Source organism: Xenopus laevis, chromosome 8S, assembly GCF_017654675.1.
Source record: "Xenopus laevis strain J_2021 chromosome 8S, Xenopus_laevis_v10.1, whole genome shotgun sequence".
NCBI classification, from domain to species: domain Eukaryota; kingdom Metazoa; phylum Chordata; class Amphibia; order Anura; family Pipidae; genus Xenopus; species Xenopus laevis.
Window position 1 is genome coordinate 58,232,363 of NC_054386.1, and position 14,461 is coordinate 58,246,823.

Below are 14,461 nucleotides of genomic sequence, written 5' to 3' on the forward strand. Positions count from 1 at the left end.
TGTGTTTTGCCATTTATATTGACAGAGAATTACCCGGCAAAGAGTAGCAGAAATAATATATTCGATTCAGCAGGCACCTAGGGGTACAAGAGGGATTTGTTTCTGGGGTAATGGCTAACCATATTTACTGCAGTTAGTAAGCCACAGCTGGCACCAAATGACTGCTTTGTGTGTAACCATCTATTCTCTTATAATTCACGGTCTATTTCAAGACAATATATAAACAATTATGAAAAAAGTGCACTTTCCACATAAAGATATTTTAGCATACATTTGCACAAAGCTGTAGGATTGTTAAGCACATTAAGCAAATTATACCGATTTTCTTCCTGTAACTATTACCATGCATTCTATTTTCTTCCTTTTACAGTTTTTGCCCTTATACTGAAGGCTTAAAGTTGAAGAATTTCTAGGCACATTCTCTCATTGATCTGACTGGCACTATATAAACAGTTTAGTAAGTCCTCTAAACAACTACAGAAGCTCATGTGTTTCAATGCAAGCCAAACCAGCGAAAAAGTAAACTGGCACACAACAGTAAGAGGAGACAGGTGGCACTCAGCACGAACCAAGTGGAATTGCTTTGAGTATTGCGAGCAGCGCAGCCTCAAGAACAGCTGAATATATTCCGTTTTCTACCATTTCACCTAAGGATTATCCAGAATTTTAGCATTTAGAAATATAACGTTTACATAACAATAAAAAGAGAAATAAATACATTACAAAGTAACTCTAAGGGGCAGATTTATCAAAGGTCGAATTTTGAAGTGAAATATAGTGAAATTCGACCATCAAATGGCTATACTTTGACTTCGAATATTGATGCCGATGTTTTTTTACCGAATTTGACCGTTTTGCGGTCTAAGTAAAATCGTTCGATCAAACGATTTCAGCGATCGATCGAACAATTTTACTTTGACTACAAAAAAAATAGAAAAATGCATTAGAAGTCCCCATAGGCTAACATAGCACTTTGGCAGGTTTAACTTGGCGAACTATTGAGGTTGAAGTTTTTTTTAAGAGATTATCGAATGGTCAATATTCGAAAGATTTTACTTTGAATCAAAGTCGTAGTAGCCTATTCGATGGTCGAAGTACCCAGAAATTTACTTCGAAATTCGAACTTTTTGAACTCCACTTCGACCCTTGATAAATTTGCAGCTAAGAATCCTGAAAGTGTACAGTGTTGGTGGTTAGCCATAAACAGGATCACATAATGCCTTATATGAAATCCACTTCAATTTGCTTTACAGTCCTGATACATTAAGGGGGTTATGTAATAAAAGACACAAAGTTTGCTACAGGTCTTGCCACCTACAACAACCAATCAGCAGGTAGCATTTACTGGTTATCTGCTTTAAAACAAACTTCTTATTGGTTGCTATGAGTTATTGCACCTGGGCAAACATTGCACCTTTTATTGCATACAGGGGTAAAGGTTTTTTGCTTGGCTTACAATGAGGACTTTTTTGACAAGCTGTTTACATTTTTTTTAGAAATAGTGCACATTCTTCTACTTGCCCATAAGGCTGATGCAATTACACTTAAATAATAACATTATATTCATTGGTGTTTTTAGCCAACTGCCAGCAAACAGAAAAGTAACAAAACTCGTGAGGCAGCATCAAATCAACCTTAAAAACAAAGAAATAAGAAGAAAGTTAGGAAGGGCTGGAAATGATTAAGAAGCAGACTAAAGTGTGCTCTTCAGCTTGGTTTTCTACCTCTAACTTGCCTGTTATTCATTCATTCGTGCATGCTGGGAAGGATTATATTGGCCTTTTCAGTTTCTGCTGCACTTATTGACACCTGTAGTAGCATATCCTTTTGACTGGAATAAATAAGTGGTGCTTGATATCTATTTTTAGAATGGTGATAACATAATACACCAACACACCCAATTTTAGAAAAGCAATTTTCTTGTTTTAGGGGCAGTAAACCTTTCTACAAAATATTCAAATATTAGATGTTTTTTTTCATCACCTATGGAAAATGTTTGCCTTCTTCCAACTGCCGTCCTACATGTAAGAAAGCTTCATCAACACTAATAATCAAGCCTGCTTTTAAATAAAGCATGTCCCAGAATTCTTTTTAAGCAGCCAGAAAATACCTCTCTTTGACATAACCAACTGCATGAGGAGAAATTTCATTTTTCGTTGAAATCATGAGATTTTCAAAAGGCTAAAAACAAAATACTTACAGGGAAAATTGTATTTAAAGCATGCCTGTGCAGTGATCATCCACTCTGCTCTGGTCTCACAAAATATTGCTATTGTGCTCTTTGGTTTCAATCCTAGGGCAGACAGGCCACTCCCAAGATGGTGCACTCTCAAGCTTACTTCTTCATAACTGAGCCATTTGTATTCTCCCAAAATCAGCTGCAAAACACAAATCAAATAATAGGCAAATATATACATAATTGACTCATTATAAAAATAAATGGTCATTTGTAAGTAAACGTACCACGTCCTAGTAATTTTTTTTAGTAAGTGCTTGATGCAATGTGTACTTTCTTACAGAAATACTTACGGATTTGTCTCCAGAAATGGGATATTCAATAACTGAATCGTGTGAACTTTCAGGTTCGTGGAAGGAACAAACAGTTCTAAATAATACCCAAAAGTAACCCTCCGATACTATTTTTTTTTTACTCTGTAGTCCTTGTTAAGTTATTGCAATACCTCTGTTTGTTATAAATTAATATAAAGTGCTGAATAACTTACTAGTGCTATATAGATCAATGATGATGGTACAAACTAGAACTTAAAATATAAGTCTACTTTCTGTTAAGCCTACTGGGGTCCGCAATTCGCAACTGTTGCAGATTACATTCTGGTTACAAAGACATTATTCCAAAGAAGTTGTCGGGTGCACAGTAAACTGAAAACTGTGCTGTTTTAGGTCATAAATACATATGTCAATATTGATTAAGAACTAATGGGCATGTCAAGTCCAATGCTTGCATGACCAACTTGTTAATAAAAAAAAAAATAGACTGTCCAGATAACATAAGAAGAACTTTAATCTAAGTGGTTTGCAAAGCAGATGTGTGTTCAGCGGAAGTCAACCAACCAGAACATACCGGTAGTTGGAGCATATTGCAACTTCAGACCAACAGTTGAAGCTAGACCAAATTAGTCCAAACATGCATCCAAGCTGCAAGGCAATTCCATGCAAATTTGTCCTTAATCCTTAATTCAGACAGATGTTTTCAATTGTTCCAGCTGGAACTAGCCAAAAGGTAAAATAATTGCTTCCATCTAGAAGTTCACTTTGCAACAAACAGGAACAGGACAGGTGAGCAGTATTAAATGCTCTCAAAGGCTCTGCTAAGAGTTATGATCTTACGGCTGGGCCACATGGTGATCAAATTGCACTCTATATGTCATATCCCGCTCTGATATATTATATAGTACTGACAAACACCTATAGATGGGCAGCACTGAACATGGTCTCCTTACCAGTCCTCTATCAAGCAGGGCTTCAGGGTAGAAAACTTGTTTCCCCAGCAAGTGCCATGTGATTCAGCAGCCACAAAGAAGTGTGCCCAATTCAAAATGCAATTTTTCTATTATTCAGTTTCAACCCAAACACCTGGGGAAACAAATACAGTTTGCTCGTCTCATCTGAGCATTTCCTAGCCACTTTTTCACAAACTGCTACCTACTTAGCATACAGTGTTGTTATTGTAGAATACAATTTAATAATGCAGCAATGACAACACTGTATGCCTACTTAGCATAGAGTGTTATTACTGTTGTTAATACAATGAAATAATGCAGCTATAATAATAATGATATAAATGTTACCTTCTTAAACACTTTCCCATTGGGTTGCTTCTCATTTTCTTCACTTAGAATTTCTCGTGTGCCCAGACAGTCTTTCTTTCCAAATGTTGCCACCCCATGTTCAAATAGTTTGTCAAGCGTGTCGGCACCTGGAATGTGTATGGTGGCCAGCGTCTCAAAATGGCTAACAGTCCGGTATGGACTTCCAGGCTTGTCAGACACAGGCTTTGCTTTTACTCGATTTGCCATTTCTATTTTCTTCTTTGCATTAGTAAGAAAATACCATGGTATAAATGTCAAAGTGCTGTACACAAACATTAACAAATAGACAGGCAGTAACAAAAAGGTGCACACTTCTGAATTAAGCTTCATATTTGTATGTTAAAATACAAAACAATACCCCAAAAAAAAAAAAAAAAACTGGTCTGTTGTTGCCTTTATTTAGTATTCTCTTGGTCTGTAAGGCATCGGCGTAAAGCAGCAGGATGAGGTTTAACCAAGGCACCAGTGAAAGCACAAACTGGAGTCACCGCTCTTTGTTAATGTAACAACTATTGTTTGTTAATTTCGGAAGCCAAGACTTGCAGGGATCTGTGCATCCAGTCAGAAAGCATGAAAAGGAAAAATTAAGAAGTTAGTAAATTGTTAGTAAAATGGAACACCCATAAAAGCTCCATAAAAGAAGCGCTGAGGCATTTGAGAAGAACCACGCTTAATGTCTATCAAGTTAGCAGTAGTGGTCGCCTTCCTGTGCTTCATATCTCTGCAAAAGTGCTGAGCAACCCAGCCACCATGTAGCATCACGCCACCCGCAAACGAGGACAGGGAGGGGAATAGACACTAACAAAAAACAGTTAGTGTGCAATGTAAATATTTGTACTTATCACTAAATGGTTTAAGAAAACGTTACACTACAAGTTAACCCACTTAATGTGGCATGATGAATAATGTGGTTTAAATTCGTCAGAAAAAGAAGTGGAAGTTAGTAGAGACAGACAAGAGCCAAAGCCAGTTCCAGTGCACATCTTCCCAGAAGTGGTCTAGAGATAAATTTGACAAAATGAATTCAAGGTTTGCGCAGGAATAATTTTAAAAACAACTTCTAACAGAATTGGAGTTTTGCCCACTGCAGGTGCCATAAAGCCTATAGCCAGAATGAACACGACAACTTTGGCTGTGTAAAATACATTTTATATAGCAGGTTGAAGCTTATTAAACTCCAATTAGAAGTCACCTGGTATTCATGGCTGGCTGGCATGGAAACACATCTTCAACTGCAATTTCAACCATCAATTTATATAAAGACTTGTTTTTAGAAATGTGCAGAATTGAATGGGTCAGGTGTAAAAGGTTTGTGATATAGGTTTGTGCCTTAACAAGGGTCCTTTACACACAGTGTTGGACTAGGGGGCCAAGGGCCCCCCCAGCCTCAAACAGCTCAGTGCCGCAGCCATTGACACCAACCCCTCCCCGGATGCGCAAGTTTTACTGGCACGGCAGCAGTTCGCAAGTTTTAACGGCACTGCAGGATGACCAGAGAGGGAGTGCAGGATCGGGTCTGAGCCCGCGGGGCCCCAAAAGAGCAAGGGCCCAGTACGACCCTGCTTACGCACAGATGTTTCTTGCACGAGTGCATCTAAAACCACAAGCAGACCGATTCCATTTTGCCTAGTGTAGCAGCAACATTGCATTTTATTTAAGTGCAACATGCTGCTACAACACCTGTGTGTAAGGGCCCTTACATCAATTGGTTGAAGTACAGCACCACAATTCTTTTCTTGAATAAAAATGCTTAATTAGGAACAGTGACAGGACCTGGATAAGCAACGTTTCAGGCTACACAGAGCCTTTTTTCAATCTTGAAAAAAGGCTCTGTGTAGCCTGAAATGTTGCTTATCCAGGTTTTTTTCAGTGGTGGACTAGGGGTAGGCTGCTCATTGGCTCCCCCAAGCTTTGCGCCCTAGGCACGTACCTCTTCTGCATACCCCTAGGTCCAGCCCCGTATGAGTTTTTTATTTCCATAACGCAACTAACATACCACATACAAAACATGTTATTGGTATAAGGTTAATAAAAATTAAGCAGTATTTAGTAAGCACAAGTGCAATGTCTTTATACATAAGAGGGAAAATTTGATTACCAATATAAATACATAGATTTACAGATAAATGTCTGATTTTCTTGTTTGCTTAGTGCGGTAACAACGTTTCTGATAAACAGATTGTGCTCTATTGTAGATAAAAAATACAGACAGGTCCCTGTCAATGGTAGGAACATTGTTAATATAACTTCCAATGGTGTCCCACATTATGGCTTCATTCAGAACTCCCCCCAATTCAGAACTACTTGAAGACTCTGACATGGCTTAATTCACCGAGGAACGATCATTAGTCACATTGGTCTGGGAGGAGCAGCAGATACACAGGATACTTACATAATTTGTTTTGTTTTGGGACAAGACCTTCAATATTCAAAAGATTCTGTAAATACAAAAGAAAAATGAGAAAATAAGGAATCCGCAAAAACAAGAAATAAATGTGGAATACATAAATAAAATATACCAGTACAAGATTGTATTCTGCTGCCAGACATGATCTAAAAACAGTAATTTAATGGCATGTGAATTTTACCTGGCATTAATAATGTTGTTTAAATTATAAAATCATTTATATTGATTTGCCTTCACATTTGTACTGTTGTGAACTGTAGTTCAGAAGTCCCCGCCTAGGTTTTAGATGTTTGCTTTCTGATTGTGTATTTATTTAAAGATAAATTTGTTAAGACTGCGTGACCTAGCAATGTCAATACAGGGTACTACTACTAATATTAAACAATTTATTACCAGTTAAATACACTTGTTTGGTCTATAAGGCTTGTTTAAGCCTAATTAAGTTAAATACATACAGTATATAGAATATGATATATATTAATTCTGTAAAACCTGGGGCAATGACACACAGCCATTTTGCGGTCCGTGGGCATTTACATTCTGGGTCGTTAAAAGAGAACTAAAGAAGTAGGCTAGAAATGTTATACAGTCTTTTTTTGATTTTCTGTACCAGCTCAAGGCAACCACGGCTGTTTAGCAGGGAAGATCTTTGCCTCTGACTATGCCCCAGTAACTCCCCATCTTCTTTTTTGCCTTTTCACTGCACATGCTCTGTGCTGCTGTCACTTACTGAGCTTAGGGACCAACTCAAAATTTACAGTACATATAGAATACAAATGTCACAGTATAAGGCTGATTAGTTATTAATACAGATAATTACTACATCGCAGCACAGAAACCAGCGCAACTCACATCGGAATTTAATAATCAGCCTTGTAGCATCAGCTTATATTACATACAAACCTAATTTTCTGCTTGATAATTACGAAAACCCCTAAGCTAAGCCTCTCAACAGCGCTCAGAGCATGTGAGTGTCACAGACACTTTCCAAGATGGTCCCTGTGACAAGTTTGAATTCCTGGATCATTGATGCTATTGACAAGCTAAACCTTTAGGCTGGTGCATTAAGTTCAGTATATAAAATATAGCATCTGCAGCCATATTAATTTTTAGGGTTTAGTTCTCTTTTAATAGGTTTTGGTTGTATTACCGGTGTTGTGAGGGCAGATTTATCAAAATGTATATATGAATTCATAACTCACTTTCTATTCATTCCTGTGGGATTTTTAGAATTGTATTTATCAATGGAGTTCACCATCTGATAAACAGGGCTGGATTTACATAGCGGGCACCCCTAGGCCCACTACCGTTAGTCGACCCTGTCCAGGGGGACAGGAGCAATGGGGATTGGCGCATGGGAAATTCCAGCACATCTCCAGTGTTTTTGAACCAATCTGTGGGTGTGGTTAGGCAGCATGCCGCCCCCCTAAAATCCTGCCGTCCTAGGCCCGGGCCTAGGTGGCCTTTCCACAAATCCGAACCTGCTGATAAATCTGCCTTTAAAAATCCCATAGGAATGAATAGAAAGTGAGCAAGTTTTTCAGTGGTGAGTTCTAAATTCACACTTTAATAAATCTGCCCCTAATAGTAAAGAAACAGCAACAGTAGAAAATGATCAGTCAATGTCTGAAATACCTTGCTATTTTCACTAATTCAAACTGGCACCTGTTTTTAAAATTGCATAATCATCCAATAAATGCCTTGTTGGACATTTTCCCACTGTTACTTGATTACACTTTGGCAGATAAATTGTGAGCCATAATGCTCATTTAGTGGGCTCACACATGGATGCAATTGAAATATCAAGAGAAACACATAGATATTTTGATCATATCAACCCAAGGAAAACAGCCATCCTGCGATCAGCCTGGGGCTGCATTTGATGCTCTATGATGCAATACAATATAAATATTGCTACAAGACGGCTACTGACCAGATTAAAAATGATTAGAATATTCTGTAGAAAAGGATGATGGAGCACTTTTACTTCTGTGGGTTCGTATTGACTATAGAGAAGCATGTTATGACAATGTTCTTGTGTATGGTCACTTCTACTTTTCCCAGGAAAAGTAGACACAATCAGAGCCTACCTCTAACACCAAGATATCACTAAGCGATTCCTAAGGATTATCCTTAATCCCTGTAATCATGTTAAACATCATCTAATCCATCTGTAAAACAGTCTCACTGTGCCCCATGGTTTTGTAAAGTAGGTGGCCTCAATGTGACAGGCTTCCAGCTATTACACTGTCAAACATGAGAAGGAAGGTTCTCGTAGCAAGTAGTTCCGTGGTATAAAAACTACTTTTAATGCCTCTAGCTCCAGTTGCATGAAAAAATAGCATGGAGCCAGATTTACGGATGGGATTCTTATTGGAGGATTCTTTTGTATTCATTGGGCACTGACCCTGGAGAGCTTAAAAATACTTTGTTTGATGGTGTTATTCAAAAATAAGCACCTGCTTTGATGCCAATGGGAGCAACATCTAAGGGGTTGGAGACATTGCTTACGAGCCACTGGTTGGGGATAACTGCTCTAGGGAGGCTGTTGCTTTATTTTTTTTTAAAAAAAGCCCATTAAAGGGGACCCGTCACCCAAAAAAATTATTCAAAATCCTATTTTATCACATTAGTCAAGCAAAATGAACTTTAATTACACTATATAAATTATTTGAATCTTGCTTCCTTCAGTCTGGGATTTCAAAGTTATAGCAAGCAGGCAGCAGCCATTTTGTGGACACTGTTATTAAGACAAGCCTTGTATCTTGTTTGTGCACCAGAATAGGGGACCCCGATGTCTATCCCAATGCCATGGCTACATAATTAAATGGTAAAGAGAATGGGGGAATGTGTGGAGAGCAGTGACATCTAGGAAGTGCTGAATGGAAAGTGAAAGTAATTGTCTGCCCCGCCTCTATGCCACTGGCATAGAGGGGTGGCAGACAATATTTGATTGACAGCTGAGATTTTTAAATGAGCTTGCAACAGCTATGAATGCTTTAATAAAAAATAGAAATTGGATTTCATGTTTAGTTTGAAAAGGACTTTTATCATACAGATTTGTGTGTCTGGGTGACAGGTCCACTTTAAACTCCATTGGATTTTCTGTCAAAAAAAAAGTTGGTTTTTTTTGGTCTTTCAGATATAAATGGTTTATGAGTGGTGCAATGTCAATTGCTGAGTAATAGCTGAGCAAATAAATATTAGTCATTCATATTTGTGGCGTATACCTAAACAAAAAATCAATGACAATCATATAATGGTGCTGCCCCCAGTCTTTGGTGGACTTCCACCTTTATTGCAAAACATAGAATAAGATATAGCCACACAGGGAATACAAGCTTATTAAATACTGTTCTGTGTTTAGTCCAGAGTTTTGTGGCTAAATTTTTAGCCACATTTAAACAAACACATTCCTTCCTACGTTTACCTTGTGCTAGCTACATGAATACACAGTTGCTTTATTTCAACCACACACATTACACAATCTTTCCATGTTTTGCAAAAAAATGTTGTTTATAAAGTTATTAGATTGCACTGAAATGAAATAGGAGCTGTGAGACAGAGCTTTGAGTAGTGAGGGACCACATGTGAGGCCCTGGAAAACCTACTGGTGTGTTATAGAGTATATTTAATAAACGAGAGAAGGGAAGAAAACGACTTCAAAAATTGTGAACTTCAGGCTGTGTTTTTAGAGTTGACTTTATTCTTTGCTTATGATAAGGACACCTTATACGGAAGACACACACAGTTGCCCTGCTAGTAGATGAAACCCACTTCCACATTAACCAGGATAAAGCTTAGAAGCAAGGAATCTGTCCTTGGCAACTAGTGAGTTAACACAGTGGACGTCAGTACAAAGAATAAACAATGGCTGGTGCTACATTCGCTATAACAGTCACACTATTACTGCAAGTAATTCATCACACATTTTGTTTGTTCATTGCATTCCAAAATGTAGGAAGGATATGAAACGTAATAACGTTGTAATGCTAAACCAACACTGCCCAGAAACTCAACTACTCCAGCGACTCATTAGCTAGCTATAATCATAACGTCATAAGAGATCTGTCTCTACTACAACAAGCAGTACCATAGGGAACAAGCCCACCAACATATAAAAAGGGTCACTCACCCCCAGCTCCAGTCCCAGTCGTGAAAATCTTACAAGATTTGTGAGCAGCAGACTTATAAGGCAAGCTGTTCCACCCACTTTTTAAAGTTGTTGTGAAATACAAAGAAGCACATCCCAAATGGGTGAAAGGCCAGGAGGAGGAGGAGAAGTGGTGTACGAAAATGATTCACGTGGAAAAGGCAGACAGAAGTAATATCAGCTTCTACGTCACAATTGTACAGCACACGAGAAATCACCTACTGCATTTCAAGAGAGAGTAGAGCCAGAAGAGCTGTGGGAAATGCAGTCCTGCAGTTGGCAGCAAACCTACAAGCAGTTCTTTTGAGGATAACACCCATTTTCAGTTTTCTTTATAGAAGTTGTTTATATTTATTAGTCAAATACAGGGACCACATAGGCATCATGGCCATTCTTGATGCCTATGTGACCAAGCAATTTGAGCATAATACTACAAACAGAGAAGTTAAACCTTCTTTTCCAGATTCATTCAAGGGTGAAAATCCAGCTCATGTAAGCAGCGGATGTGATGTCAGCCAAGTTTTAAAAAATATGCTTGAATGATGTGGCTCTCTCTATCTCTATCTTGGGTGTGCTAAAGGGTATTCTATACCATTCAACACCAGTATACCAAAGTTTCCAAAATAATGCAAAAGGTCACTTTTTAATATGAAAAAAATTTTTTGGAAAAACTTCAGCAAGGCACTGTTGTCCATCTTCCATACAGTGGTGAAGTATAGGTTGTGCCACATTTGAATAAGACTTCCGGTTGTGGCTACAGCAGCCCTATATCCTATTACCAGTTAACAGATCATTTTCTAATCAACTGGGTACGACATTAGCAAAATAAGGCACGAGACTCGGAGTAAAGAACAACACATTTATTTTGAATCAAATCAGAAAGATAGGCAGATATATGCAAAAAGAAAAAAGAATACTGGTCTGCTTCAAATGTAGATATCTGTAAAGTTGGGAAGTAAAGTAACATTTATTTCAGCTGACATGGTAAGAATGATTTCCAAACAGGTCCAAACAGAGGAAGCAGACCCTGTGGCTGCAAGGGGGCCCAGGAGGTATAGGGGCCATCTGAGGTCCTTATCCATATACAATTTCAATAAATATTGTTAAAACAGGTCAATCTCTAGACACTTTGGGGGCCTGAAAAAAAAATTGCTGTGGGGCCCAGTTATATCTAGTTACACCACTGAAACAGGTCAAAAAGGAAAACATTTCAGTCAAAATGAGTAAACATTCAGCACATGAAGTGTCCTACAGTAACCTTTCAACATCCGATGACATGGTATTGTGTACAAGTGAATTTGACTGTGAAGCAATAAAAATTCATGAAATCATGTATCTGTGCCTACATTTAACCAAATGTTTTCAAAAAAATGGTTAGCCAGTATATCTGAAATAAAAGAAAAATATTTTTTCCAAAATATAATTCTTAGCAACTTTATAATAAAATCATTTGGTCTTTTTTATTACATTCGCACTTCTCATCTCTCCTCCACCAAAGAGAGAGTCCAAGGATTTGTGAGAACGGAGTTGTATTCTAAACCAGTTTCAAAAGGTTTAAAGAGTGTGCGGTAGTTTAATTAGGAATAGTCTAAGCAGGGTGTTGACCCAGAAAGTGCACAGCCAGTTACTCACAGGATACCAAGACTTATTAAACAAACTGTTCCATAACGCATATATACTTTAACATCCTAACAACAATGTTCAGGTATTGGACCTGTTATCCAGAATGCTCCTGAGGCTTTCTGGATAATGGATCTTTCTTTAATTTAGATCTTCATACCTACCTACTAGAAAATCATGTACACGTTAAATAAACCCAATAGGCTGGTTCTGTTTCCAATAATGATTAATTATATCTTAGTTTGGATGTATAATGTTCTGTTTTATCATTATAGAGAAAAAGGAAATCATTTTTAAAAATTTGGATTATTTGGATAAAATGGAGTCTATGGGAGACAGCCTTTCCGTAATTCAGAGTGTTCTTGATAATGGGTTTCAGGATATCGGATCCCATACCTGTAAATGGAATTTTCATCTTCCAATATTTGGACCAATCCTCATATTCATATGGACATCACAGTATGTGGTCAGCAGGCAATTTCTGATTTTTTTTTTTTTTATAAAAAAAAACTAATTTCTGATTCATTTTAATTTTTTTCGTTTTGTTTTATTTTTTATTTTTTATCAATGCTATTAAAATCCTCTCCTATTCACCCTTCTGTCAAAACCACTGCTTGGTTGCTAGGATAAGAGGGACCCTAGTAACAAGACAACAATTTAAACTGGCTAGTGTATAAATAACGGTCGGTTGTGTTATAATAACACATTAACTGCCAGGTGAACAAAGCTTTTACCTATCATTTTGTGCTGAAACAACAGGACAGTTGTATTGCCTCAATGCAAATAGAGACCGGCATTTTTTTTTTTTTCTTGCGCTTGCACTTTGCAAGCTCGGTTAGGCAAAATGCGGTATGGACAGGGCTGAGCTGATTCTTTGCAAAGAGCAGCACACCTCTGGATGCAAGTGCTCTGTAGATGAGAATTAAAGGACATGTTCTTGCAAATATACAGAAAATGAGTGCCAGTAAATACTATGAAAGGCAGTTGAAGGAAGTTCAAGAAGGAGAAATTTACATATACAAACAAAATGCTCTTTATCAGCAAAAAGAGCCAGTAACATTTTTTTTAAATCAAAATAAAAATCTTCCCCAATAAGATGATGTCCAAGCATATATTATTTTGAGTGTTCCGTAAGAAAACAAAAAAAATATTTACGATAACCACTAAAAATTACATTCCGTACCAATAACTACAAATGTGGTGTCAATCATTAAACTCCTTATTAGTTTAGGCAAATAGTCAAATGTCATCCTAACCTTTACTTTGATTCAATGCCGAGATTTCGTTCTGTGTCTCACACAATTGTTTTTGTATTTACATAGTAATTTTTTTTCACTTAGAGAAAAAATAAATATTTCAAGGATAAAGCTATATTCCATAAAAACCATGCTAAAAGGAATCTTAGTCTGACGCTATAGTCTCAAACGTTCTTTTTTTGTGAAGTTGGGAAATTAACATAACTACACAGATTTTTGAACAGATAATAATAGGGCAGATAACCCAAAGTGACACATACAAGGCCAATAAGTTGCCAAATTGGTCTGGAGGAGCCTAGTCAGCAGCTTTTATTGACCCATGTATGCCCACCTTAAGGTTGGTGGCACACTGGGAGATTAGTCGCCAAGCGACAAATGCAGGCAACTAATCTCCCAATGCCTTCCCACCGGCAAGAATATGAATCACCGACTGGATGGCATATGTATAGATTCGCCTGAAGTTTCCTCGAGAGGCAATATTCGTTGGTCGACTTCAGAAAACCGAAGCAATACGTATGCCATCCCGCCGGTGATTCACATTCTGAACTTGAAAAAAAAAAGTTATTGAAGGTGAACAAACCCTTTAAGGTGGTGCGAAAAATCTGAAACTGAAGTTATGACATATATGCACTTGGTGTTACGTGATTTTTCTGCCATAAACAATACATTTTTCTCAACATTAATGCCAACTTTTATCCAACACTACTTCACTTTAACCGTAAATCAAATGTGATATTGAATACACCTACACAGTACTAAGACTAAACTGCCTTGTGTAACGGAAGAGGGTGAAGTGATCCTTCCGGTAGTGCTCGCAACCATACCATTAGTCGAAAGCTCGTTTGTTGAACAAAACAAAAGACACTTCCACCTGCAATTCTCTAGCCGTAACACACCTCGAAGTGAAAAGAACCAAATAATTGTTTTGCGTGTAAGGGTATTTTCTTTAAAAGGGCTAGCGTAGTTTCCTACATAAAGCAGGTCTAGAACAGCAAGTGCCGGGATAAGTGCTTACTGCGCCGCATAACGAGTGGGGTGTGAGGGTGGTAGTGGTAACAAGCAGGTAGGGAGAGGACCGGGTGGGAGTGATGATAAGTGAGTCAGGGAAGAAGCTGGACAAAGTATTGAAGTCATGGGCTGGTGAAGCATTATAGAAGGGCCGGACCACAGGGTAGGAAAGTAGAAGGGGCACATG

At 37.9% G+C, this 14,461-nt stretch overlaps 1 protein-coding gene across 1 annotated transcript in view; it reads right to left on the reverse strand.

Moving 5' to 3' along the window:
* acsl4.S (acyl-CoA synthetase long-chain family member 4 S homeolog) overlaps positions 1-14,461 on the reverse strand; it is a gene marked incomplete at its 5' end in the record, with an annotated part of 38,681 nt that overhangs the window by 16,409 nt on the left and 7,811 nt on the right. The window contains 3 exon segments of the mRNA NM_001130948.1: positions 2,201-2,378; positions 3,810-4,049; positions 6,223-6,268. Coding sequence (NP_001124420.1) covers positions 2,201-2,378; positions 3,810-4,037 — 406 coding nt within the window.